Source organism: Cygnus atratus, chromosome 14, assembly GCF_013377495.2.
Source record: "Cygnus atratus isolate AKBS03 ecotype Queensland, Australia chromosome 14, CAtr_DNAZoo_HiC_assembly, whole genome shotgun sequence".
Taxonomy (NCBI): domain Eukaryota; kingdom Metazoa; phylum Chordata; class Aves; order Anseriformes; family Anatidae; genus Cygnus; species Cygnus atratus.
Window position 1 is genome coordinate 11,943,323 of NC_066375.1, and position 27,494 is coordinate 11,970,816.

The following is a 27,494-nucleotide window of genomic DNA, read 5'->3' on the forward strand; positions in this document are numbered from 1 at the left end:
GTTGAAGAACTACACAAGATAGTTAAGGGGTTTGAACCCCCTGAATAATACAGGATTTATCATCTCTTCACTCTTAATTCAGAGACGTCACTTCAACTGTGATTCCCACCCACGCACTGCAGACAATGAGAAAAGCTTATACCTTTAGAGGGATTCTTACTGCTATGAACTAGCATGGACCAAGTACTCCACAACATCTAAACAAGGAATGGGGAGAACAGAACTAATCAAGGAGAAAGACTGTTAACAAAGTGTTTCTAAAAAAGTTAATGGTCTTAGCTTCCTCATACCTAGAGCATTAATAAAAATTTATCGTCTCAAGCCAACTGTTTACTTAACACACTTTGAAGCCAACTGAGGTCTACCAACATCACATTGCACAATGCTATTCCAAGTTTCCACTGCAAGACTTCCCCTAAAGCGTATAAGATGCTCCAAAATTCAAGGGTAGTCTCCCAAGGTAGCTTCAATGTGCAGAGAATCATGCCATTTACAGCTTGTCAGCAAGCTTAGCTACAGGTTACTGCTGTGAGATTCACCTCATCTTCTCAGTAGGCTTCTGCAGTGTGCTCTTGCATCACCACCTTGTCTGCCATTAAGTACTTTATCTTTCCTGCTCTGCCAAACCTCAGATGGAAATCGCAGGTAGATGCAAATCCCATATGTAAACTCCATGGTTACGCTTCTTCTGCCATGAAGCAGCTCAGTCATTAGTGAGGACAGAATTCATGAATCCACAGATCCTTCCAGCACTCGCCAAATGAGCAATATGGAAAACAAAGCCACCGTCTGCCCACTGGAACGTGCTATTGGCCCACACAACTCTAAGACACATCAAGCTCCTATAATACAGAGGTAGACAGACTCACTCCTTTACAAGGCACGGGCCCTCAGCTCCAGTTGGAGGGAGTAAGCCACACAGCCAGAAAGATGTCTTTCCTAGTGCCTCAGGAGGAGAGGGAAGTCAGAGTTACCCATTAGTTTATTCAAAACTGACTTCTGTTGATGGCATGGGTGACTTTTATAATCAAGTGCATCATGCAGTTATGACACACCTCTGCATGGGCACGCAGCTGCTGCTGACAGTGGTTGTTAGGAATCAGAAGCAGGTGTACAACCCTTCGCACACGTTGTGTTGACGTTCGAGACAATGGCCAGGTCTATTCCTACCACAGTGAAGTCCACGTTACCACTGAAAGCCTCTATTTAAGCCTTGTTAGAGCACAACATGAGACTCCAGCGCCACACCTTCTGGTTTCTCCAGACATGGCACTACAAAGAGGATAATACTAGCTCTGTCCTATCATTCTGCACTAAGACAGCGATCCTGGCTAATTAAGAAATGTAGATGCTTTTGATGCGTAAGTCCGAAACCTGACCTGTAAGACACAGGCTTCCCAAAGATCACTGAGAACAGCTGATGATCATCTTCACTGTATCAGCACAGAAGTCATCTTCCAACGTCAGAATTCAAAGCATTCACTTTGTGAACACGCCAGAATAGGTCTCATAACCATCACTTCCAGCTGTTCCCTTAATACAGGGTACTAGCCTCTATACTACTACTTAGGTTAAAATCTAGCTGGAATTACAAATAAAACTTGCTACAGAAAGCACATATCCATAGACCGTTTATGGAGAAGCAGCAACTGAGGAGCAATGGAATCTCCAGCTGAATCACAGAAAGGAGATTAAAAAGCAAGTACCAACTCCAAGATAATGAGCTACCTGAAAGAAACTTCTTAACTGGTGTTCTGAGCAGTTTGGTGCTACTACTGCTCTACAAAGAGAAGTCAATCTAAAGTTGATCTAGGAGTAAGATGTTTCCTTGGGCACCAAAGCAGCTTAGATCAGAAAGTGAACAGTGACAGCCTTGGCTCTCTCCACGAAGACCCCTGTCAAAATTCACTCCTATGTTAAAGGCAAAGAACAGACAATTAAATCACTAGATTGAGAACAGACCAGCTGACTTTTTAAAAGGAAGGTTATTCCTGTAGCCACCTCCTGCATCGGGCACAAGGCCTCAACAGACCAAGCCAGTCTTCTCCCACCAAAGGAAGGTCCATTTCTAAGGAACTAAGTAAGCAAATCTGCACCAAGAAGGTTTGTTAAAGTACCGGGAAAGTGATGACAGGACAGCAGGATGATACATACTCAGTTACCAGCCCTGACTGAAGTCACACAGTTGTCCCAAGTTCACCATATAATCAAAAAGCTTGTATAGTGACATGGAACAGTAAGATAAAAATAGAAAGGTAGCAACTGTCGTACACCATGCCAGTATCATGAGCCCATCCTTGCCCACTCTGCTCCAGGTGAATAACAGATACTATGCCAGTAAGTTCTCGCTACAGAAGGCGATTTGTCATCCTTCTAGAGGACAGGCCACAGGCTCTGCCAGACTGTTTTGCTTTTTAATCTGGCTCATGTAGGCAAATGCATGTTTTTGAATATGCAACTAAGAAAGTTCATCAGCTCAGGTTTAGTTCAGCCTGTTTCTCTGGGGATTACGAAACCTCTGCTAGCATAAGTTTGAGCTTTGGACACCTATCACAGCTCAGGAATTCATAACTCAACTCCACTTCAGAGGCATTAATCCAGCTATTCTACTTCTCTTACTAGCTAAGGTTCCTCCCTTCCTAACCACCAACCTGACAGCTAAAAACCTCCATGTCTAGGTTTGTACTACTTCGGTCTGTTGGAAGCTTTCTGCTGCTGTTAAGGGATATGTCTGGGGAACCAACACACTGAAGGCTTAGGGGCTTTCTTCCAAGAACATGCACAGGGCACGCATGCAATGGTTTTAAGGAACATCCAGCTTTTAGCTTTATGCTCTACACTTTCAAGTGGACAGAGCTCACAGGACTACTGCATATATCAAAGCAGAAGCTCAGTGTCCATCCTTGTATGGCACAGGCACAGCCAAATAGCATACTATAATGTGAGTGAACAAGTAAAAAAAGCTCAGAAAGTGTATTTCGGGAGATATTGAAGTATGACTGCTGACAGCGTTTCTAATGTTTCTAACAGCCAACCTCCTCTGTGCTATCAAGCAGATTACAGAACTAAGCTTTATATTTTTATTTTTCCTTTAGTACTTTAGTCTCATTAGAGCTGAGAATTTATCAAATTGCCAAATGACCTCAAACAAGTCACTTCACTTTTTCTCATAGACAGAAATTGAACATGAAGTCTGCTGAGGTTAGAAAATCCCATTAATACTGAATCAAAATAGTCGCCTCAAAGCGGTCAGAAAGCCAACTCCTGCAAGAAGTTTTTGCCTATACAATCACTACATTTGAGTTTCAGACCCTTCAAAACTTTTGAGTCAGTTTTCTGAAAGCAACATCAGCTCTGATAAACAGTAAGCTTGTACCAGTGAGAACAGTGTCAAACAACTTCAAAATGTAGCTTCCAAACGACTGGCTTCTACTTGTGAATGGACAAGATGCATCTGGAAAAACAAAAGCAACCCTGCTGAAGTTAAACCCTATTCCTTAACTATACTGTCCCATTTTAAACTTTCAGCAATCTTACCCAGCCTCACAGGAAATACACCTTTAAATACAGTTTAAAGAAGTTTAAAATTCTTGCTTCAAAGCAATTTAAATTCCTGGTAAGTCAGTTCAACAATTTATGGGTTATTAGAGAAGAAAAATTAAATTTTGCCTGGTGTATTGCCTGAGGTTGCAGGGACCCTCAAGCAGCCTCCCCCCTCTGGACGTCATCTGGTCTAACCCCCTGCTCAAGGAGAGCCACTCAAAGCCAAGGGGATATGACCACGTCCAGATGACTCCTGACCATCTCCTAGAAGGGAGACTCCACAACATCTCTGGGCAACCCGTGCCAATGCTTGGTCACCCCATCAATAAAAAACAGCTTCCTGATGTTCAGAGTGAGCCTCTTGTGTTTCAGTTTGCGCCTGTTGCCTCCTGTCCTGTCACTGGACACCATGGAGAAAGGCCTAGCTCTTCTCTTTGCACCCTCCCTTCACATACACTGGGCAAGATCCCCCAAGCCTCCTCTTCTCCAGGCTGAGCAGCCCTGCTCTCTCAGCCATTCCTCATGGAGGAGATGTTCCAGTCCCTCCATCACCTTCATGGCCCCTTGTTGGCCGCTCCAGTAGCACCATGTCCCTCTTGTACTGGGGAGCCCAGAACTGGACCCAGCACTCCAGGTGTGGCCTCACCAGTGCTGAGCAAAGGAGAAGGATCACTTTCCTCGACCTGCAGGTAATGCGTGGACTAACGCATCCCAGGACACCGTTAGTCTTCTTTGCTGCAAGGGCAACATCTGGGAAGTTGCCAAAGTAAATATAGTAGAATTGCAAGAGAGTTGGAAATGCTAGAAAGTTTCCCACACAACCCTAGCTCAGCACATTGTTACAGATCAGCGTTACGTGACAAAGTCCTGTTCCCCTGCCAGTCATTTGGGTAAGCATTATAACAGACAAAAGCCAAAGAAAGATGATCAGAAACTTCCCCATTTTGAAACCTGCACTGTGAAGATAAAGTTAATTTAGTTTGCTGGGTAGTTGGGAATTCCCGAAGCCTTAGTAGATCTGTTTTAGAACATCTGTACGAGCAGCACCACAGAAAACTCACTGCACTGGGCATGGAAGAGTCTGAACAGCGCAAGATAAATTCTTAAGTGAATGAGACAAGTTACTCACTAGACAGGATCTTCCAATGCACTGAATACACTGAATACAAGCTCCACGGTGCATTAATTATAAAATGCTTAATACAGAGTGGGGAGAAGTAGAATGGGGCATAAGTTAGCCTGACCTTTATTGAAGTACTTCAGTTAAACGCTCAACTCTTGCACACTACTTGCCATATTCAAGAGGAAGTAGTGTTTTTCCCCAAAAATGGCTGATAACAGTTAAAAGCAAGTGAAGACACTTTATTCCACTGCTCCAGATAGCAGGGGTTCTTATTTCTGATGACTGTGATAACATTTTTTATTTAAGCCTATGCATTCTGCTTAAGCTTTGGCATTAAGGTAGCCACCAAGGTGTTTAAGATTACATTTGGAGATGCCTCATATTCTACAGTAAGTACTCTTTAATTAACACTTACTTCAAAATAACACAAGAAAGTTACTCTATTTCACGAGATGTTCAGTGTTGTCCTCCCTATCCTTCAGAATCCATTTTCACAAGTCTAGGAGTAGTAAACACTCAAAGGCAGAACGGTAACCACTCAAGAGGCCGAATGCAAAATCAAGATGCTAGTTATTTCTACTACCACAGTGGTAGAGAAACTTCCTTGTTTATTTTGCAGTCTGAAGTAGAGGTGCCCTGATAGCTAATGCCTGAGCTTTGGCGTTATTTTACTTAGCAGACGTAGGCTCCTAAACCAGATACTCGGACTGCCTTCTGTAACAGCCTACCATCCTCCAGAGTGTGAGGATCCAAGACCCATACCTTTACCACTTACATTATCCTAATTACGTAGTACTGACACGATTGTCCCCGGTATTTCCACCAGAAAGTGACATTATAGGCTAAAACGAAGTCACTGCATTTTGCCCTTGCAGGGGAACATGAAAAGCAGCACAAAATCTGGGCTACTACATACTAATTGCAGCATCTAGTTCACAAACTGCTGATGATCTACCAGACGCCCCAGAAGGAAGAAGCTGCATTTGACAAGCTATTTCCTAGAACTGTTTCTAATCTTTCCTGATTTCTGTATCAGTAGAGAAAGCACACCTTCCCCCATGCCCACCATCGTTGCTTTTGAAGGGACAGAAGCTTCACGCTGAATTAACTAATGTCTTAAGTCCTGTTATCCACTTCAGTTACCTAACCCAACAGCTTTTCCTACCAGCAAAAGAATTTACTCTGCTACCCAAGAAGTTACTAGAGACCTGCAATAGCCCCGAAGTCTATAAAGGCACTCTTCTAGCCTGACCAAAAACAAGATATCCACCCTAGAAAGTGGAAGTTGCCGTTGTGGATTTTCTTTGTATTTGTATGAGGCAAGAATGCTTCAAAGTGTCAGCTCTTGCCCCTTAATAAATTGATCTACCTTCTGACAAGACATCTCTGCTATTTCTGACAGAGGGATTCTTAATTTCTTTGAAGTCATACATCAGGATTTCTTTTTTTTTTTTTTTGCCTTTAACTCCTTCCTAAAATGACCACCAAGGGAACTCTGATAGGACTTTTCTCACTGGTTACATTTGTGTGCATTTTGTGCTATATGAAGGGGTTTGTGTATTCATATGAACTCTTCTGCAGTGAGTGACAAGCGATCAGTAGTAAATGCACCTAATCTCAGGAAGCATACTCTAGGAGAGGAGATGGTGATGGAAGGGACTAGGTAACACAATGGCCACACTGATCCCATGGCTTACTTTAGTTAAGCCACAAGGATGCAGTTTGAAGAGGATAAGGGAAAGCAGTTCAAGGCAGAGCGGAAAAAATGGAGCTGGGGAGAAATTAGAAGCATGCTGCAACTGTATTTAGGTTTCAAAATTAATTCCATGTTATAAACTATTTCATGAGCGATTAAAGCTCTGACAGCCACTAATACGAAGACCACAGATGCCCTCAACTAGCCTCTATAATATTGCCCCATTGTTCTGTCATAATTCTAGTATTTTCTCCAGTATCTTCAAACATGCTATTTATCATCCCCATTGCATATGCCCACTTCAGAATCCCTATGACAAAGGCAGATAACATACCAGGCCACATTACATGCCCTGCAACTGCAGAATTCTAACATAACCAGCTGTTATGTTTCGATTAAGTCACTGAATGTTAGTACTTAATACTAACTTAGTACTTCTAGCAGTAGCTAGTACTTGACTAAAAGCATTCATAAGGAAAGCTGTGGCAACCTGACAGTCATTTGCCCTTTACTGACACCATTTCTTCAGGTTTCAACTCACAGTGAAGACTTTCAGCTTCATGCACTAGCAGATTCACTTCTGGCAAGAGACAAAACATTGTTTTGCCTTTTCATCTCTTTCTACAAATGCAGATGTCTTTAGCTGCACAGAGAAGGTAGGAATTTTTGTGAGTTCAGTAAAAGGCAGACAGTTATGATATACAAGAGAGGCAACAAGAGTCATCTGTCTGAACTAAAAAACGCCTGAGAACACCACACATAGTTGGAGATAAGAACTGCATGTATTTGTTAGCCCTTAAAGGCCACAGCTGTTTTCTTACATATCTAACTTGGTTTGCATTTTCAACAAAACCTTCCTTCGTCATGTACTATTTTTTTTTTAAATAGTTCAAGTGTTTAGCCTAAAGTACAATCTCCTGAGGAGAGCTGCAAGACTAAGCACTTAAAGTAAAAAAGACTTATCTGATCTACTAGCAAAACTAAACGGTCTCCCTGTGGTCAAAGAGAAACTGGATGGACAGAGCATCCAGCACTTGTGAAGAAGCTGTTACAAGCTGGACACGGGACCACAAGACTGAAGTTGTGACCACAGAAACAGTTAATAGTAAGAACACAGCACTTTCACATTCTAAATCTAAATAAGTAATTCATTTTAGCAGAGAAAAATTAAGTGAGCATTGGAGGTACCTTTTGAAATAGTTAGTGCTGGGGACCACTGTGATCGTAGAATATCAAGACAAATGCTGCCATTACTGTTAATATTTGGATGATAGATTCTTGTTGTAAATGCAACCTGCAGAAGAAGGAAAAATTCAGTGTAGGCTCACAAGTGTACATTACACCACATGGTAATGAACAGATGTATGGTACAAGCCACTCACCTTAGGTGGTTTGAAGGGATAATCTGTTGGGAAGTGAATTGTCAAGAAAAATACTCCACCTTGATAGGGACTGTCATTCTGTTAATGAAAAAGAATCATTGCAGTTTGAGAAGTTTTTATAAGATGACTGGTCATAAAAACTATGAACATCAATGCACTCATACTTACTGGTCCCATTATTGTAGCTTGCCAATGGAACACTGAAAAAAGAGAGAGATTTACTTCAGTTTGGAGAAGCTCAAGTAATGAGCTACTTACGTCAAGACAAAGCAGTACAGAAAAGCCTATTTTAAAAACAAAACCTTCCGAAAAGCTGCAGGGAAACAAGCCAAAGAGCTGAACAGAGACAAGAGTGAAGTACTCAGCACTTCATATACACTTGATCCACACTTTGAGATTGTTGTGGAGGTACACACATTACACCCTACGAGAAATCCTGTTACAATAAAAATCCAGTTATATTCAATGCTTCAGACGCAAATTTGTGCATTCGATTTTGTAGTTTCCAATGAAGCTCTACCATCATCTGAATCAAAGCCCAGCCTCCAACAACTGCAATACCCTTTTTCAGACTGAGCCACAGCAAAGGTGCAGAGTAAACTCATCCTTTTCTTCAACAGGATCTCTCCTGCACTGCTTGTTAGTTGAATAAAGGGTAAGCCTAAGCTTTGTACATGTGTAAAGAAGTAACCTACAGGCAGCGGTATCTTGATGAACATTCATCTTCCACAGAAACCTGAAAGTTTCATTGCAGCAGCAGAAAGCAATAAAAGTCTTACAAGAACGAGTCTGCTAAATACTTGAGACTATAATATGCTAGTATACTTTAGGTTAAACGGAAAAAAAATGAGTCTCACTCATATGCATCTGTCCAAGAGAACATCTTAATCTGGTAATACAGAAGACTTGTGAAGAACGTCTTTACGCTGCAGAACATAAGGAAAACAATCAATGCTGTTAATCTGTATGACAATTTCCTAATACGCGCCTCAGGGTTCCTGCTTTCTCCTAAGGCTCTAATGCTAGCCTGTTTGCAACACACCAGCTTCACAAATTTGTCAACTGCTATGGGAAACTCCCCTCTGCACGGAGATTGCTACATCAGATCTTTAAAAGCCAGGAGCTGTACATGAAACTCCAGCTGTTACAAGTCTTTTAGGTACAGAAGCTGAAGCCATCTGCGGCTGTGAACTTGCAACTGGTGTCAACAGCTTTCATGACTACCCAGGCCAAAATGTAGCTTTGACCCACAGTGGCACTTAATGTTCTACTCTAGCATGAGCAGTTTTCAATTACACACTGTACAGACAATACAACTGGATATGATCTCATAGAAAGAACAGAAGGAAGCAGAGCAAGAACAGCCCTGCCAAGACTGAAGTACAAATGCAGTTGATTCAAGCAGCAGGTTTTGTAACAAAGGGTATTGCAGCTGGTAACACCAAGCATGGAAAGAGTAGATCCAATGTATAGTCAGAAACTCAGGATAATGCCTCCTGACTTCAAATGCGATGTTCACCCATTTTAGAAGGTTCACAGCAAGTCCGTATCACCTGTAGCTGGACAGGGAGAAACGCTTAACAAGAGGACAGAGGGGTGGCAAAAAGCCAGTGAGGAGTAGAGCTTATCACAAAAGAACCAAGAATTTCACGTGCATCTGTGAGCGATGGTTAAGATTCACTACAACTGTACTGCAATATACATGTAACGCTGGATGTTAACCTGAGTACCTCTGCACACTGAAAACATATGCTGATGTAACCAGTCATCATCTTGAACCCAAGGAGAATGCAGAAAGAATGCTTTCACACTGACTCCTAGCATTGCTGACTTTCAGTAGCTAAGCACAGACACGTTTGGATAGAAGTAAACTAAGCCACTGCAGAGTACTCTGGAAGTATACTAAAGTTTGGTAATATAATGCCAACCATATTCCTAGAACAGAAGCTGGATGTGAGCTAAGAGGACAAAGCTACCTCACCAAGAGAGAGAAGACTGTCCCTACAGTTCAGGAAGTAGAAGCAGCTTTTCCTCTTCCAGAGTTTATGACGAGCCGCTGACACGTGGGGACAGTTCACATCAGCTGGACTAGCCATAAACACCGCTTTGAAAGCGCAGCACAAGTCCGAACCCTGAGAAACATCATTCTGACAAGGCAACCCAAGGCAGACCTAGAACATGGGGATCACTATCAGAGAAGGCACGTGTCCGTTGCTGTTACTGCTTTTCAGCTACACACATCCAAAGGGCTAGCTCTAAACAGTGCGAGGCTTTCAGAGGTCTATCAGAAGGGCATCATGAAGACAATTGAGCATTACTGCTGAATACAGAAAGGTTTAAAGAAGCTTTCAATCATAAACATTATGTTACCACCTCCTCCAGACAATCTGAACAGCTTTTGATAAACTTTGGAAACAACAAAATTGATTATGATGGCACAAATCAAACTTGGAAGTTTACGGGAAGAAAACCCTCAAATTGGCCCTACATCTTAATAATTGCCCTTCCAGGCAACTGCAGGTTTCTTTGAAATACCACTTTAACAGCAGGAAAGCTATGGAGTAACTCAAAGTCTGATAATATTGCTAAAAACCCTCAAAACAAAATGCAATATTCATTCAGGAATGAAAATACTAAAATCAGTGGAGATGTTACTGTTCAGCATTCTTTTTTTTAACCTTGCCTTAGACTTCTATTTGAATTTAAGTTTCTAGCAGCTACTGTTTTTCTTTTAGAAACAACACCTAAGCTTAGAGTTCCCAGAACATAGACTGGGGTTCCCTACTTAAATACTCCCTGAGCTTGGATGCTATGCTGAACAGCACCCACGGCAGAGAGACTGCGTTGCAGTGGAATGCAACTTGAACACAGTTTTCACTGGGATGTCCACTAAAGTGTTCCGATGTAGCTTTCTGTATAGGGCAGAGCTGCTACAAGAAAGCATAAACACCTTTCCTCATCTCAGGCATTTCATGCATTAAATAATCAGGCATTTAATTCATAATGCAAGTACCTGAATTTACCCCAGGGCCTATGGTAAAGTTATAAAGCAAAAAGTGAGCTTATAAGTGTCCCTGTAATCAGACAGCTTACTAGTCTTGTCTACCCAAGTTATGACCAAGAGCTTAAAGCTGCTATAAAAAAAGTAGCTTACCATAAAGTATAAGAGCCCTAGTTAGCATAGAGAAGAAGCCTGAGCAACTTGTGAAACCACTTCAGTTTAGATTAAAAGCGAAAGGCCTCTTACAAAAACGCTGTGCAGTAGGGGCCAACAATTAAGCCACCTCATTCACAGCTAACCAAAGCAGACTGAGGAATATCACTGGGAACTACAAGAGAGGTTTTTATACCTATCCTTAACTCAAGTCACATGACATAGCTTGCCTTCCTCTGGTAAAATCCCACAAGCAAGATGACAGGAGACCTTCTCACTACGAACAAAAACACAGAGTAGGATTTCAAACAGTGACTGTCTTCTGCTTTCACACAGCTCTTTGAGCTTCGAAAAGGACGGGAAAAAAAAGATGTCCAGATGACACACCAAGAGAACAACCTAGCACAGGGAAGATTACCGGCTGACGCACGGGCCCAGAAAGTCCTAGACTATCCCCTCCAGTATGCCATCCCCTGTAGGGAACCTGGCAGGGCCAACTGATTCGAGTGCAGTTTTTAAACACAACAGTACCGTGTGATTTAAGACTGGTCTACCCGTATCTCATCGCAAACCTGAACACCTATGTCCAAATCCAGTGACAGAACTGTCACTGCAGCAGGACTCATACATTCTGATTCTGCTTATTCACAAGTCCTGAAGCAGCACACCAGACTGAGTGAAGTCCTGCCTAAAAATGAGGAGCCAAACTTGTTTTTTCACTCCTTACACTTTGTTGCACTCTGTAACAGCAGAGAACAATTACAGAACAAGCAGCTTTTCCAATCTAACAATACCTCACGATCCAAGCTTTAATTCACCAATTGGTTTTCCTTCCATTCACATTTTACCTTGTCATCTTCAAGGACTGCGTGTTACCCTTTCAAGAAACGCACCAGTTACTTTAACTCCTGTGTAAGATAGGGTTAACTCCGAATTTGATGTACCACCATCTAGTACTAGGAGCAGATTGCTTTACTTCTACGGGGCCGTGTGACTACACTAGATGTAATTTAGGTATCAAACGCGTTCAGATAGCTCTATGAGGCTGCTTGCTGGTTTGGCCAGACAGCAACTGAAGTCCTCCAACTTTTGCAGACAGCATGCAGTACGAGAGCGCCAGAACAGTTACTCTGGAAGGTAAACAGCTTTATGTCTTAAGTACACAGAGCTGCCCAACCAAACAGAAGCGACAGACCTCCAGCGATTCACAAGGAAGGCATTATAAAACAGCAACAAATGTAAGATTAGTACATGGAGTAGCCTTCAGTACTCAAACAAAGAACACGGACAAGTTCTCCTCGCTAAGACTGGACAACCTGCTTTAGAAGAAAAAGGAAAAAAGGTAGAGACTGCAAGCGTTTGCTAAACAGCAGCATACTTACTGTCATCACCAACCGGCCCTGCTGAACACTGTGCTGGAGGATCACGTGCCAGATCATTCAACTCCTAAAAAACAGGAACAGTTTGTTTCATTTAATTTCAAAACCAATCATGCTATTGCTAAAAAAAAAAGCTGCTGGTAGCACTTTGGCTGTCATTCTTGCTGTTCACAGGAGTCCTGCTCACGAACATAACGCTCACATCACTGAGTTTTCTGAGGCAACAGGAGTGGTAACCTCACTAAACTTAGAGCTAGTGGTCCAGACAGCCAATTTTATTTAAAGTAAAATATTTGGCATATGCACCCATTACCTCTCCTAGGTTTGCACACACTCCTAAGTCACAGCAATGCTTATTAAGTCACATGGCTTATCACATTGGCTTTGCTTTGAGAATAAAGCATAAGAAACCCTAATCATCATCAAGGTATAACGTTTTCCACTATGTCTAGGTCAGAGACGAGGTGGCTCCAACCCAGCAACTCTCAGCATCAGCCCTATTTTAGGGCTTATACTGTAACAGCTCCCAAGCTGTTCCAGCTCCAGTGATCTAGTTTACGTTTTCTAGCCTAAAGTAGCTTTTGCAGCATACAAAACTCGAACAACCTGGTCGTTTCACCTCTAAGTCCACCCACCAGCAGATATGGGTGGTTAAACAATAAAACACAAGACCTCTGGTAACCAGCTTTAGTCTACGAATGGAAACCCACATTTTTTAAGTGCCCGTGTCAGGATTTCTTCAGAGTAAGATTTGACTATCGTGAGTCTCAATCTCTGGCTGTGTGGAACAAGTAAAATGCTTCTGTTCTGAACTACAAACTTCAGCTTAAAGCTGAATTTCAGCTGAGATCAGAGAGCCCATGCTGCCACCAGTAACTCACATGAGCAAGCTGCTCAGGAAGTAGACATCTAGCAGCAAGTACAAACAGAGTAAAACCCTGAAATCCAACTTGCCTGCTGCTCCCACCTCAGCCACTAACCTGCTCCCCGGGACTGTGAAAGGGCAGCATGATGGTCCCACGCCTGTTAGCTAGCACAGAAACAAACCTCGGTGTAGAAAGCTAAATATAAGCACCAGACAACTATTATGAGAACTAAACCCAGCATTCAGGAAACACTCCCGTGCTATCCCTGGCCTGCCGTGCACTCAGCTTTTCACCTCCCAGCCTGCAGACCAGCAGTCTGCATCACTTTTCCGTTGTGCACTCAGGTAGCTACTTACCTGAATCTCAGGACAGACAAAACACCGAAGGACACTGATCAAGACAAACCGATTGCAGAAAAAGCTTGGGGCTTAACGGCCTTCTGAGAACTCATACTGGCTCCAAGTATCAAGCAGATGATGTCCTGGAGTTCCAGCTCCTGTTGCCCCTGAACTTGGAGTCCACCACTAATCAAATCTTCTGCTACAAGAGGAGAATGTTGCCTTACACCAAGCAGGAGAATCTCTGGGATCTTCCCCTCAGTGTGCAAGCCCCCAGAAGTCTCACAGCAGAGACGCAAAGCTTCACATATTCCAGCTGCTGTAAAGAACCTAAGTTTGGTTTTCTGTCTGTGACTCCCAGGTTTCAAAAAGCCCAGCTGAAAGCCTCCTGACCTGACACCACAGACAACTGAACATTTTCTAGCGCTCGAGCAAAGCTTCTTAGCGCTGACTTAGTGCTGCAAAGGTTGCTCTCTCATCTCATGGTTCCGCATGGGCTTGCACAGGAAGAGATACTGAGCATGCATCACCTGCTCAAGTGGCCGCTCCACTCCTGAAGGTGCAGAGCATCTCCAAGTACCTGCTGCTGAAGGGCTTTCCTCTTACAAGCTGCCAGTCACACCAGTCAGTTTGGAGCAACCAGTTTTAGTCCGGTGAGGATTCCCTCCTTACTTCCTGCAAGCATCAGCCAGCAAAGCACTCGTTCCCCATCACCACACTTCGCACCACCCACTGTGCACCTGTTTTTAAGTCCAGAGCACTGAAGACGCTGAGTACCACCGCAAGCAGTAGAACCCCACTCCGTCCTATCCCACAGGACTGCAAGCAGGACAACAAACAATTCCAGATAGAAGTGGTCTTAAAAACGCAGTGCCCCGCAGGACAGTGAACTGCGCTGTGCTCTGCTTCAACATCAGTAAGCAGCGTCACTGGGCAGTCAGCTACGTACAGCTCCCTTGACACCTCCCTGGACACATACAGGGCGCACACGTTCATCAGCCTCATCACCACTGCAAGGATGAAGTGGCTCTCCACATGCACAAATTCAGAAGTACGGGCACAGGAACTTAAAAGACAGGAAAACACCTGCTCTACACCACCTGCATAGAGCACAGTCCACTCCCAAACGCTATCAACTCTCGTCTCCCATAGAAGACAACTCAGAGTGCTCTACTACTCAGAACTCCAAACACGTCCATCAGAAAGAACTCCTCATCCTCTCCTCCATACCAGTTTTCATTCTCTTCACTCCCACTTCACGCATAAATACAACACAACAATACACGTTCAGAAGAAATACCACCGCAAGAGCACACGTCTGTCGCGCAGGACCAGCCTACCGGTGATTAGGTTTCAGAGCCCAGCACGCATCTTCCCCTCTGGGGCAGGGGAAATAGTTGCAGAAGCTGCAGCTTGAGCATCCATCTACTGGCTGGTGGAACTCACAACGCAGCGGTGCTCTGATGCCCACCCTACGTCCTGCTGCTGGAAAGCAGCCCAGCAGCACCGCCCCAACAAACAGCACACCTCACGTGCCACCCCTGAAGGAAAAATCTCACAACGGATGCAGAACACAAAGTAAAAGTTCAGTTAGCAGTAGCCTTCTTTCTCACCAAAACACTACATCGTTCACCTCAATCTGCAGTTCCAGGTAGAAGGAATCCCTTGGTTTTTGAAGCTGGGTACAGTATCACGCTGGAAACAGGAAGGTCACGGTGAATACTCATACCGTTTGCATCAGTGATGCAGCTTTCACCTGAAGCAGCATTTTGTGTTCTGCCCTACAAATTCAGACAAGCTTCACAGATTAGATAGCTAGATGCCTCTCGACACCAAGGAGGCTAGAACGGTTTGGGTTGGAGGAGACCTCAGAGACCATCCAGCTCTAAACCCCTTGCCATGGGCAGGGACACCTCCCCCAGACCGGGTTGCTCAAAGCCCCATCCAGCCTGGCCTTGAACACCTCCAGGGATGGCGCGTCCACAGCTTCTCTGGGCAGCCTGTGCCAGGGCCTCACCATCCTCAGAGTAAAGAATTTCCTCCTTATACCTAATCTAAACCTACCCTCTTTTAGTTTAAAGCCATCACCCCTCATCCTGTCACTACAGGCCCTAGTGAAGTTTCTCAGTCTCACGTATTACACCTCACATATTGAGAGGCCACAGCAAGGTCTCCCCAGAGCCTTCCCTTCTCCAGGCTGAACAGCCCCAGCTCCCTCAGCCTGTCCCCACAGCAGAGGTGCTCCAGCCCCCCGATCAGACTCCCGGCCTCCTCCGGAGAGCTGCATGCCCAGCGGTGCTGGGGGCCCCACAGCTGACTGCAGTGCTCCAGGTGGGAGCTGACGAGAGAGGAGCAGAGCAGGACAATCCCCTTCCTCTCCCTGCTGTTGATGCAGCCCAGGACACGGGCAGCTTTGCAGGTCTCAAGGAGACGTTCCTGACTCACGCCCAGTTTCTCCACCCAGCGGTATCCTCACGTCCGTCCCTGCAGGGCCGCCCTCCAGCCGGTCCACCTGCGGCTGGGGCTGCCCCAGTCCAGGAGCAGCGCCTCACGCTTGGCCTCGCTGAGCCTCCCGACACCCCCATGGGCCTGTCCCTGCCCCCAGGGATGGCTTCGTTCCCCTCTCAGGCACCAGCTGCCCCGCTCAGCTGGGCATCACCTGCACAATCGCGGAGGGCACACTCGCTCTCACCATTTACCCCACCAATACATTACAGGGTTTCCTGGCAGGGCACAGGTGGTCACGTTTAACATGCCCTTCTCCTCAGGCTGCCTGCCAGCCAGCAGACTCCCACTGATCAGTTACCAGACGTGCAGAGCCAAGTTTAAGAACAGGAGCGATAGCTGCATACAGCTGCACTTACCCACATACAAGTGGCAGACGTGCACCGCCGCAGCGTCCCGCCAAGCTTCTGCGTTCCGCCCAGAGGTTACTCTGCCTTTCGGAAGCTTTTTGTGCTGTTTCCAAGGTGCTGCTACCACCAGGCCTACTGAAGTCTTTGTTTCCAGACGTTACTGAAGGAGACTGAAGAACAGCTGGCTTAACTCGGGACAAACGACCCTGGAGCCCATGTAAAACTAACTCTTAATACACGTAGGATCCAGTTAGTCTGGCATCATCTACAAGCCAAACGTTACCGCATAGCAGACCCCAAGCCGCAAGGCCTGGTCTACTTCCCAGTGACCCAGGAAGGCTTTTTAAAGTCAGTGATCAAGTCTTACCTTGACAGCACTGATTTTAAACCCGTGTCTGAAGAAAGCCGTAGCTGCTTACCAGCCAACGCACTGTCTTGTCCTTAAGCTCACGCAGAAGGTTTTGCTTTGGAAACTTAAAAGCAAAGAACGAGGCAGCCTTTAGACGAAGTTTCAGTTGAGGTTTTCAGCTCCCGGGAGGCTGCCTCGCTATGAGCTGCCTTCAGCTGGAAAGCAAGCTCTCAGAGCTTGTACCGCCCTTCAGGAGAGGGCCCTGGGAGCTAGGCCCGTTGCTGAGGACCGTGCCATTACCGCGATCCATCTTACACGTATCAATCAGTTCCTCGGCAAGGCGGAGGAACTGGAGGCATGGTGCAATGCAAAGCAAGGTTTGAGGTAACTTTCCCAAAGGCCAAGTCGTATGAAACTACATCTGCAAACCAGGTATCCTAACAAAGCTACAAAACTCACTGACATTCAGGCTGCAAAAGCAGGGCATTTTGAGTTCCCCAGGGGCGTAACCCCACTTCGGGGCTCCAGGAGCGTATTTTAGAGGAGATGCAGCTTCAGCCAGACTCCCGTGCTGGGCGACCAAAGTCACAGAGAGCATCAGCTGCCAACAAGGACTCGGGGCACACTGGACAGCCAGTGCCACAGGTCCCCCTCAGATCCCCGGAGTCACTGCTGCTCCCCTCCTCCTGTTAGTCCATTTCCCAGCCTGCAGCATTCAAAGCGCAGCTTGATCAACAACTCCACAAACAGCACAAAAAGTTTTTCAACACACTATCAAGACAGAAGCACTTCAGTTTTGGTCTTAAAAGTTTAACCCTGCACTGGTTTCAAGTTATCGTTCATTTTAAACTCCAGAGACATTTGTTACAGGCATTGCAATTTACTTCTCCAGACAGCAAGCCCCACGCTCCCTGGCCCCTCGTCTGCTGTGTGCTTGACGAAAGAGGCCCTGGCCCAAAGACAAGACTAGTTTTAAGGATTTGAAGCTACCGCTGAGAGAGTCTCCAGTAAGAATAACCAACATAACCAGCAACATCAAGTGAGAAGAAAACCACTGTCCTGTGGCAGTTAGTTCCAGAAGTTTTCATAAGCCTTAACACAGGGTACAATTTCCCAGAAACACTCCAGCACATTAGAAATGACTACAAGCAGCCAAAGATTAACCAAAGCCCTTATAGCTTGTGCTCCCTGGTCCTTCCCCTTTACTCCAGTTTGAGCTGTTCTCAAAAACTCTCATTTACTCACAGACCACATCATTACTTTGATTATAAGCCTCACTTTCACTTAGAGCAGCAACCTGACAGTAAAATAAGCTTTTAATCTGACTTTAGCAAGATTCTTTGCCGGAAGCCCCTGAACCCTTCTGTGACAGGCAGTCTAGGGCTGCCTTGTGAAATTGTGATTTATCTAACCAAAAAGTAACTTTGAACCACTTCACCACGAATTGTTAGCAGCTTTCAATAGAGCACTGCCAAGCAACACATCATCAGGGCCAGTGAGAAATCGACAGCACTCTGCCTTACCTCAAGAGCAGGAGCAGCGAGAGCACAGCTCAGAGGGCCAGCTGCCAGCTACCTGCACAGGTCCGGCGTACCCAAGTCTCACCACAGCCTGCCGGACGCTCCTCAGGCCAGCAGGCCCCACGTTTGCCCAAGACAGAGGTCGCTGTGCAGGGTAAGGTATAAAAGCCTACGCCCACGGCACTTCACACAACTCTAGTATGTGCTCGCCAAGCGAGGCCGCTGTACGAGGCGGTGCTCACATGCACGCGCCAAGGTCGCATCATGGATTCCATTGGTATTCTCTTCGTCTACGAGACTTTTGTGATTCCAGAATCTCTGCCAGTCTGAAGCTACTTCCCCCTATTAACAGGAACATCTTCAGAAGGATTCTAATCCTTTCCATTTGACAGGATCTGCTTTTCCAGTACTTGAAACAGCTTACATCCATTGACCTTCTTGACTTCTTACAAGACTCGAACATTAGAAGACAAGCAGTTAAGTGAGCGGCGTAAGAATAGTCAAATTTAATGAAATACATAGAGTTAGCCAAGATATATGTTATGAACAAGCTCTGGTATAGCCATCAGTCACCTTTCATCTTTGTTTTCTAAAGCCTGGACAGCAAGAAAACCAAAGAAACGTACAGCTTCCTCCTACTGTGGAAACCAAATACCAAGAAAGGCCAGCCAGCAGGAGCTTCACCAGCGTGTGCCGGACAGATGGGCTGCACTGGCAGCTCCACGAACAGAGCAGGAAGCTCTAAGAGAAGGACCAAGGCGTTCCCACAAGCTGCTTTTGCTATTTCTGTAGCACAGAAATAAGGAAGGAACTCTGCTCAACACAGGTAGCGTGCGTACAGCTGGGTTAACACCAACATTGCGCAGTTACCCAATAAACCTACGGCAACTCCTCCACTAGCACCACTCATTTTGGCAGAAGTTACACTTCCAACGTTTTAAGAGTTCCAACAGCTCTGGGCCGTGGGAAAGCCCGTTGTCTCATGCAGCTGAACGGGGGCATCGCTATGGAACACGGCTTTGCTCCACGAAGCAGCACGGTTTATACGGAGAGGCCCGCAGAACAGGCAGTAAGCCTCCGCTCCTCTTCAGTGAGAAAATAATTTACCTCAGCAGGGCTCAAGCACAGCTTCTGGTTCCCTCTTCTCCCTCACCACGAGGTCTACCAAGCAGTTCATACGAGGGAACCCATAAAGGACAAAAAAATTAACCTTTTACTTGCTCTCCCGTTCCAAGCAATTCCGAACAGCACCCCACTTACTCGGTTAGAGATAACGTATTCCCTAAAGATAAGCACCGCAGATGGTGCTACGGCTGAACCCAAAGCGCTTTGCTTCAAGTCTTAAAATAGAAGCCATTCATTGCAGCCACCCAGTATCACTCCTACCCTACCTCTGGACGTCTTCACACTGTATTTCTTCTAAGAGATAACCAGGATAAAATTCATCATTGTTACAGATCTAAAAATAGCGACGAAGTTGTTATAGTCAATTGTTATCCTCAGGCTTCACAGCCACTCTGGCCAGTACGACTGCAAACATCCCGGTTTGTCCAAAGCTACACGGTTCTCACAAGGCAGGAGTTCAAGTTTCAGATCTGCAAGCCAGCACGCACCTAAGCAAAAATTCAGAACGCTGCTGCCTGAGAGACCGCGGTGAACACCGCAAGTTTGACAGGGGGCTGTCCAAGCGCGAGTTCTTCACGAGCATCTGCTTCACGAACAGCTACCGCTTCCTCGTGCGGAGACGCTACGCCAGCTCGAGTCCCCGGACAACCCCAAGAACAACCCCAGAGTCACAGCTGGCACCGACCACGGGGGTTCTTGCACCGCCTCCCGGCGGGAGCAGGACTGCTTGCCAGACTGCAGGCAGCTTTGGTTCTGCCTCTCCTCCAACCCAGAGGAGCTCAAGGTGCAAGACACCGCTTCAGGTAACGTTGTTCACACCGTGCCAGAGGTTTAGTCCTGGGATTTCCTGCTCGTTTTTGAAGCCTACGTTACCCAAGGACACAAGAACTTCGGAGAAAACCTCATAGCCTGTGGCGGACAGTAAACCCAAGTCACCAAGCACAAAAGCCAGCAGCAAGATTGAGAGCTGAACACTGATATACCAAGACTGATAATACCCTGCCCCCAAATGCCTAAGCAGCAGCTTTCCCTTCCATTGCTTCTTTGTACTCAAGCCCACTGGGATTATTTCCACTTAATCCACACTCCGCAGCCTTTTGTTCCTGCCACAAGGTACAACAGCAAAGGTCAGAAATTTGCTGTTGCACCGGTTATCCTGACAGGGATGGTCAGCCTAGGTAAAGCACCTCCACTTTTCCCAGAGACCAGAACGAAAGCAAGACGATACAAACACCCTCCACAGGGTTTCCGACAGCTGAAGTGTAAACAACCAGGGGTTATCACTTCAGTAACTGAGGGAGACAGCCCCAGTAACGCAAATTAAAGGATTGCTTTTCCATCTGTACCTGAACTCCCATATAACCTTCAAAGCACCTGGACTGATGGAATGAGTGCCTTTATATCCCTCCGCACACTTTGCTGGAGATTCTTGCCTACAGCCCTATCACCTCCACTCTGCTCCACAGCCGCCACCCTTACTCTTCTGGAGCGCTCAGTACTTTGTCGAGCTCCATGCACACCGCTGCTTTAGCGATCCCTCCACGTCACACCACTTCCCAAGGCTCCGCAGCATCCTGTAACCTAACGCAGTCCCCACTATGCCTCAGGATTCTCTACCTTTGAAAAGCAGCGTGAACAATCAGCCCATGAGTAACCAGTGAGTAACAGTCAAGCCATGAGTTAACAAAGGCCCAACACGTGCAGTTTCTCTTCTGCTAGAAACAGAACTCTGAGAAACCTGAACCAAAGCAGACACGAAACTCCGAGAAAGTAGCTTTGCCCACTTCACAAGTTACCCTACAGAAGATGTAGCGTCCCCACAAGAGCCCTGCATTGTGGGTGTCCCCTCCAACCCCAGCTGTCACGTTTATTGTTCTCGCATTCACCACTGTCCCCATGGCACATGCTGACGGCAGGCAAATAACCCACTCCCAAGGAGCAGCAGTCTTCCAAAGTACCCGCAAGTCCACAGACGTGCTATGGAAATAATACGGCGTGAAAACTGATCTGAATTAAGTATCAACAAAATCAGCGGCCAAATACCGTGTACAATTGATCCTAAACGAGAAAACAGCTTGCTTATGTAACACATTACTGTGTGCTGATCTGGAAGTTTCAGTAACTAAAATTGTACTCTAAGGCCTTCTCCTTCAAGGTCTACCCATTCCACAAGCATATGCAATCCTTCAAACTCTTCAGTCTTCTTCTTCATCTTAGGTTTAAATTGACCACTACGACCCATGAAGCTTCACAAGAACTTCAAGACAACCTACAATCAGAACAAAGACATTAAAATGTAGTCCAAATCTGATACTATGTATCAGAACAAGCAAGCCAAACTTAAATAGCAGGTAGCAGTCCCACATCTGGTTCTAAACAAGAATTAGAGCCACACAGTAATTCAGAGCAGAAGCCCTATGGGAGGACTGGCTTCCACATCTGAACCCTGAATGCGGGTCCCAAACTCACCGCTGTGCTTTTTGGGGGGGAAGGATGTAGAGGCCCAACTCAGCAAGGTAGTAACGGTGTAGGCTGTCTTCTTGAAGAGAGCCTTTCCCCCCCCACACACACACCTGATAAAACAGACACCACCCAGCACACGACGCCACGATCACCTGGTTTCGCAGCTCCTGCGGGGCCACAGGAGCAGCGCTTCACTTCTCTGGGCGCCGGGGACGGGCAGCACGGCGCGCCGCCTGCTCCGGGAGGGGAGCGCTTCTCCCAGGCGCTTCCTGACAGCGGCCCCGGTGACTCACATCGGAAAGCGGCCCCGGCCCCCCCCAGCACAACACCTCGCCGGGCTCTGCCCGGCCCCAAGCGCCGCTGGGCACGGGGGAACCCGGAGCCTCCCCCCCCCCCCAACACACCCCCGCCAGGCCCTGCCCCGGCGCTCAGCGGGGCCCCTCCGGCCGCCCCCCGCAGGGCTCTGCCGGTGCCCGGCCGCGGTCGCGGCCCCGCGGGGAGGCCCGGGCCGGCCCCACGCCCCCTAGCGGCCCCGCCAGGCCCGGCCCGGGCTCCCCGGGGCCACGTTGCCGCGGTGGGGCCGGGCCGCGGCCGGCCGGAGGGGGCCCGGGGGGAGCGGCGGCTCCTCCTCACAGGCCCGGCCCCGGCGGCTGGGGGGGGGGGGGGGGGGAGGCGCGGGCCCCGCTCGGCCTCACCCGGCCCCGCACCGAGCGGCCCCGGCCCCCGCCCCCGCCCCGCTCCCCCCGGCCCCGGTGCGGGCGCGGCGGTGCGGCCGGGTTACGTAAGGGCGGGCGGCGGGGCCGCGCGGCGCCGGTGCGGGGTCCGGGCGCGGGCCTTACCTTGTGGATTCTCTTCAGCGCCATTGTGTGCGCGAGGCGGCGAGGAGGGGCGCGCGGGCGGGGAGGGGGCGGCCCGCGGGGACTATTTTCCGAGGGGGAGGGGGGGAGGAGGAGGAGGAGGAGGAGGAGGAGGAGCAGCGCGGAGGCGGCAGCGCGGTGCCGCCGGGCCCGGGGGAGGGGGGGGGGGGGGGGCGGGGGGGGAGGGGGGGGACGGAGGCGGTTGGGGGGAGGCGGCCCCCGGGGGTGGCGGCGGAGGCGGGCAGGGGCCGCGGGCCTGGCGCGCGCTGCCCGGCGGCAGCCGCAGGCGGGAGCTGGGTGCCGCAGCGCTACCGCATCCCTCCGCCCGCTCTTTATGCGCTGGCGCTTCCTCGCTCCCCCCCCCTCCTCCTTCCGCGTATCACTCCGCCGCGCTCTCCCTGCCCCCTGCCCCCGCCGCCGGGCTGCAGGCGCGGGAGGGGCGGCGGCCGCGGGGGGGGGGGGGGGGGGAGGGGGGTGGGTTGCGGGGGGGAGAGCTCGGAGCGGGACCGGGCCGGGAGGGGAGGGGAGGGATGGGCGCGGGGACTATTTGCCGCGCGCCTCGCGCGCAGAACTCTCAGAAGGGGGAGGGGGAGAGCGCGGAAGGATACGGCGGCGGCGGGGCGCTGAGCTCTCGCGAGAAGGCGCGCGGCGGAGGCGCGGCCCCGGGCGGGCACCGTGAGGGGCGGGCAGGCGGGGGGCGGGGCCGGGTGTCCGTCCGCACGTCAGCCCGGCAGGGGCAGGGCGCTGCGGGGGGCTTCAGCGAGCCCCCGAGCCCCGGCTCTCGCAGGCCGTGAGCGCTGCGATGCCCTCTACTTTTTGGAGGTTTTCAGGCCCACATCAGTTACGGGTTTTCCGCTGAGATCCGCGCTGGCAGCTGATCCCCACCGGGCGCCCTGGCTGCCTGCGTGCCTCCACCGGCAGCCCCGGTACCGGATCCAGCAAAAAAAAAAAAAAAAAAAAAACAACGCCAAGAGCGTTTTTAGTTGGTATTGCAACTTGTAAGACTTTCCGCGAAGTCTTGGGTTTCCGTCCCTTTTAAGGCGCTCGTAGGAAATTCTGCTTTCCTACGCCTTCCTTTCTTGTAGAGCTGGCATTTTTAGTGACTTGTACCGAGTTTTTATGCCCTTACCTGTCCTCCTCTCCTTACCTCCTAGCAGCGCAGCAGAGCTGCTTTCCCCTGTTCTCCCCATTCCCACATCTCCCGTACATCTGTTGGCAGAGAGGGATGAAAGGCTCAAAGGGGAGGTAGGAAAGGAAAGCGGAATACTTGACCTCACGCTGCAAGAGGCAGACCTGCGCTTGGAGCCCAGCTCCAAAACTCCCCAGGGCCCAGACGCTGCCTTTTGTGAAGCACACCTCATCAGCCCGCGTCTGCAGGGTTCGCTTGCATGCTGCTTCTGGGAGGCCCGCGCGGTTTCTGGTGCAGTGCTGGCCGTGGTGAAGTCCTGCCCGCTCTCCAAGGCTCCGTCCTCCTCCTCCTGGTGCTGCCTTCGGGGCACCATGGGTGCCGCTGCTTCTCGGCGACGTCTGCGCCTGCTGACTTTGCTGCCAGCCTTTCTAGAACAATTTTAAGATTTCTCTTCTAGCGGCTTTAGCACAGGGTGTGTTTTGAATTAGTTTCTCTTTCCTCATCCACATTTGGTTTCTCCCCACAGAAATCTGTTGGTTTGGGTGGTTGTTTTGTTTTGTTTTTCAACTATTTTTGTTCATTTTGTGGCTTCTTGCTCTTTTCCCTCCTTTCTGTTGCCTTCTGGGTTGCCAGACACCCCTTGGTTGCGGAAAAGCAGACAGCAGCTCTGCCCCAGCTCGCTGCTCTGTCACCCCCAGCCCCAGGCTGGGAACCTGCTGCCCTGCCTTGCTGCACCAGCCTCCACCAGCACGGGGAGCTGGAGCTGCTCAGATGCTAATCCCAAGTACTCCTTGCCCTTAAGGCTCCCCAACTTCTGGATCAGAGACAAAACTGCTTTTCTCCCAAAGTTTTCTGCTCTCCTCTTTTGCTGCCCAGCCAACATGATAGTGGGGTCCGATGCTGCCCAGGCAATCGGATTGCTGCTCGCTAGAAATGGCATTGCAAACTCCTCCTCGTGGGAGATGCTGCCTTGTGCCCTGAGAGCAGTACAGGCACGATAGCTTTGCTCCTGGCGTTAACTTGCCCACCTCCTGGCAAGGCCTGTCTCAGTGCTGACAGCTTTAGGGCAGCGTGCGCCCTCAGGTGCAGGACACGGCTGCACAGCCCACGGAGCCCCCGGCGCTGCAGCCACCCAGCTGCCAGGGCAGGACCAGCTCTTACACCACACCTGGGTAAAGATGTGCTTCAGGCTTAAGGCAGCACCTTCAGGATCCCCTCTTGTGCTGCAAACAGCTGTTGGCTCTTGTAGCACTAAAACACCTCCAGGAGCTCAGAGCTGAACGCCTGGAATTGCAGTCCCGCCGCGACCACCGTGGGAGGAAAGGCAGCCCTCTGCTCCTAAAGCATTTTTCTCATGCTTCTGGGACGGTTTTCAAAATGCCTTCATGTCACATCCTCTAAGGCCTGTGCCTTCACTTTTCAGAGCTCTGGGTTAAAGTTGTCTCTTTCCAGTATTCTCATAAAAAGTTTTGGATTTTGTCCCCAAATTGGAAAATTAACTTGGGCTCGCAATACAACAGAAAGATTGCTATTTTTTCCTTGCCAAGCTTTGAAAAGTTCTCTGAGTAGTACAGCATTGTAAAACACAATCCAGAAAATCAACAGTTTTGAAAATAATAATAATAAAAAATTGTAAGATACTTTTGTTGTTGTCATTTTAGTACCAGCAATAAGTATGATTTCTTACCAGAGGGATTTGAATTTCTCTAAGAGATAAGAAATGAAAGTAGAAGAGTCATTTTCAGAGTTGTTATTCATCAGGTCATTCGACTTAGATGTGCTGAAAAGCAAATCTCAGTTTCAGCTTCTGAGAGTTGGCCTAAACCTTTAACCAGGTAGATGTTAACTTGCTGTAGACCGGGCCACGTTTTATCCAGGAAGATATTTTCCTCAAGATTTACAGTTAGATAGTTGCCTGACGTGACAACAGATGAAACGCTTTCCGCATGTCTAAAAGTGCCATGAGATGCAAGAAATCCCAGGCACAAGTAAACATTAACCCGCGGTCACGGAGTGGGGCCGGGTGCTGAGCTCCAGGATTTCCCCTCCTCTCCCTTCGCTGAGGTTCGCTGTTTAGCCCCTCTCCACCTTCCCATCTACAGCACGTTCTTGCTGCCCATCTCCCTGCTTTCTCCTGAGTTCTCTTCTTACAGCTCCCTTATCCTACCTGCAGCCTTTCACCCTCGCTTCTCCTCCACCACCTGCTCCCTCCTTATCCCACCTTACTTCTCTTCCACCTCACCTGCTGCTTTCACAGGAGTCGCGCAGGTTTCAGTCTCTTTCCACCCCTGCCCAAACATAGAGACAGTGGGATCAGCTCACACACGCCTACGTTTCCCTGTATCCCATGTCAGGTGCTGCTCTGGCCCTGTTCTCAAGAAGGACGAGCTCTCAGCAGCACCGGAGAAGAAACTTTAGGCTGCGTCTGCTCTGGAAACCCTCGGATGCTCCGTACCCGTGTCAGCCCCTGCTGCAGACAACATCGCCCATCGGGCTGGCACTTTGCTGCTGGCCTCCCGTGCAGCATCCTCCCGCTGCATTTTAGGTGTTTCACCTCCAGCTTTCTGCCTTCTCTCTGCCACGGGGGAGCTGTCCCTGCAGACTTGCAGGCCAGCGTTGGTGGTCTCACTGCGCTGGGTGATCTTCTGCCAGCACCTGCCAACATCGCCTGCGCAGGATCTGGCGCCAAGCACCAAGTGTCCCTGCAGGAGTTAGCTGGGCTCTGCCCGGCCCTCGGGTGGCTCGAGACTCCACGTGTCTGCCCCTCGCCATCTCCTGCTCTGCTCAGCGCGGTCAGGTCGCAGCTCTGTATTAGGAAGAAAAACCAATGTGCTTAGACAGAGGCACAAAAAGTTGAAGGAGGACAGAAATCCTGGCCCTGCAAAAGTTAGAAGGTGAAAAAAGATAATTCTAAAGGAAATGAGACAATCAGAAAAGGAAACCCCCCACACTTCGCCAAGGTTGGGCATGTGACAGTGGGAAAGCTGCAAAGAAAAATCCCAGAAAATGGACCTGAAGCAGTGGAGAGAGCGAAGGGTGGGGGAGGAGGAAGCTCCACTTCTGACCCTTGGGCGAGCAGCAAGGACCTGCATTCCTTCATAGCCACCAACCGAGGGGAATTACGTGCCTCTGCAGCTTCTAAAACATTTGTGCCTTTAAAAACATAGGCAGAGGCCACGTTTTTTCCTGCTGCTCATCAGAGTTTCCTCCAGGAGCCTCCAAAGTCCCGTCTTCTGGCCCGGGTGGCTCCTTAGGGGAGCCCTGCAGCCTAAGAGGGAATTCTTCGGCATCCCAGGTCCAAGCGTTTTTAAAAAAACTTTCAGAGTGAACTTTCGTGTATATACACACATCACGTGGGGATGCTCACCTCATGAAACACTCTTTCTTCCCTCTCCTGCTGCAGATCCAGGCTGTCTGTAGGTGCCAGGGAAACCCGCAGTGCAGCTACAGCATTGTTCCCCCGTTGTCCTCCCCGTCAAGAGACGAGATGGATCAGTATCCACAGCAACAGTTATCAAGAAGCTGATTCTGTGTTTTTTGTTGTTTGTGGGTGTTTTCTTTTTTCTTTTTCCCCCAGATGAGGAGCTCTAGAGATGCTCATTTTAGTCTTGTAACAGTCCTGCGGAACGTGTGTCCGGGTGTTTGTCAGCGGAGCAGGGGAGATCCCAGCCAGGAGGTTTGAAATCCAGAGACAATCCTTGCTCTACAATGATCG

The 27,494-nt window shown here is 48.6% G+C and overlaps 1 protein-coding gene across 4 annotated transcripts in view; it reads right to left on the reverse strand.

Annotated features, from left to right (window-relative positions):
- Positions 1-22,795, reverse strand: part of UBE2D2 (ubiquitin conjugating enzyme E2 D2) — a 30,289-nt gene extending 7,494 nt beyond the window's left edge. The window contains exons 1-6 of one of the 4 annotated variants that reach the window (XM_035559690.2): positions 21,946-22,103; positions 12,281-12,344; positions 8,602-8,670; positions 7,913-7,944; positions 7,745-7,822; positions 7,551-7,656 (exon numbers count right to left, since the gene is read on the reverse strand). In XM_035559690.2, coding sequence (XP_035415583.1) covers positions 7,551-7,656; positions 7,745-7,822; positions 7,913-7,944; positions 8,602-8,611 — 226 coding nt within the window. In that variant the 5' untranslated portion in view covers positions 8,612-8,670; positions 12,281-12,344; positions 21,946-22,103. Of the gene's footprint in view, positions 1-7,550; positions 7,657-7,744; positions 7,823-7,912; positions 7,945-8,601; positions 8,671-12,280; positions 12,345-21,945; positions 22,104-22,632 lie in introns of those variants that run through there. The other 3 variants (XM_035559687.2, XM_035559689.2, XM_035559692.2) reach the window with 3 other exon arrangements.
- Between the last annotated feature and the right edge of the window lie 4,699 nt (positions 22,796-27,494).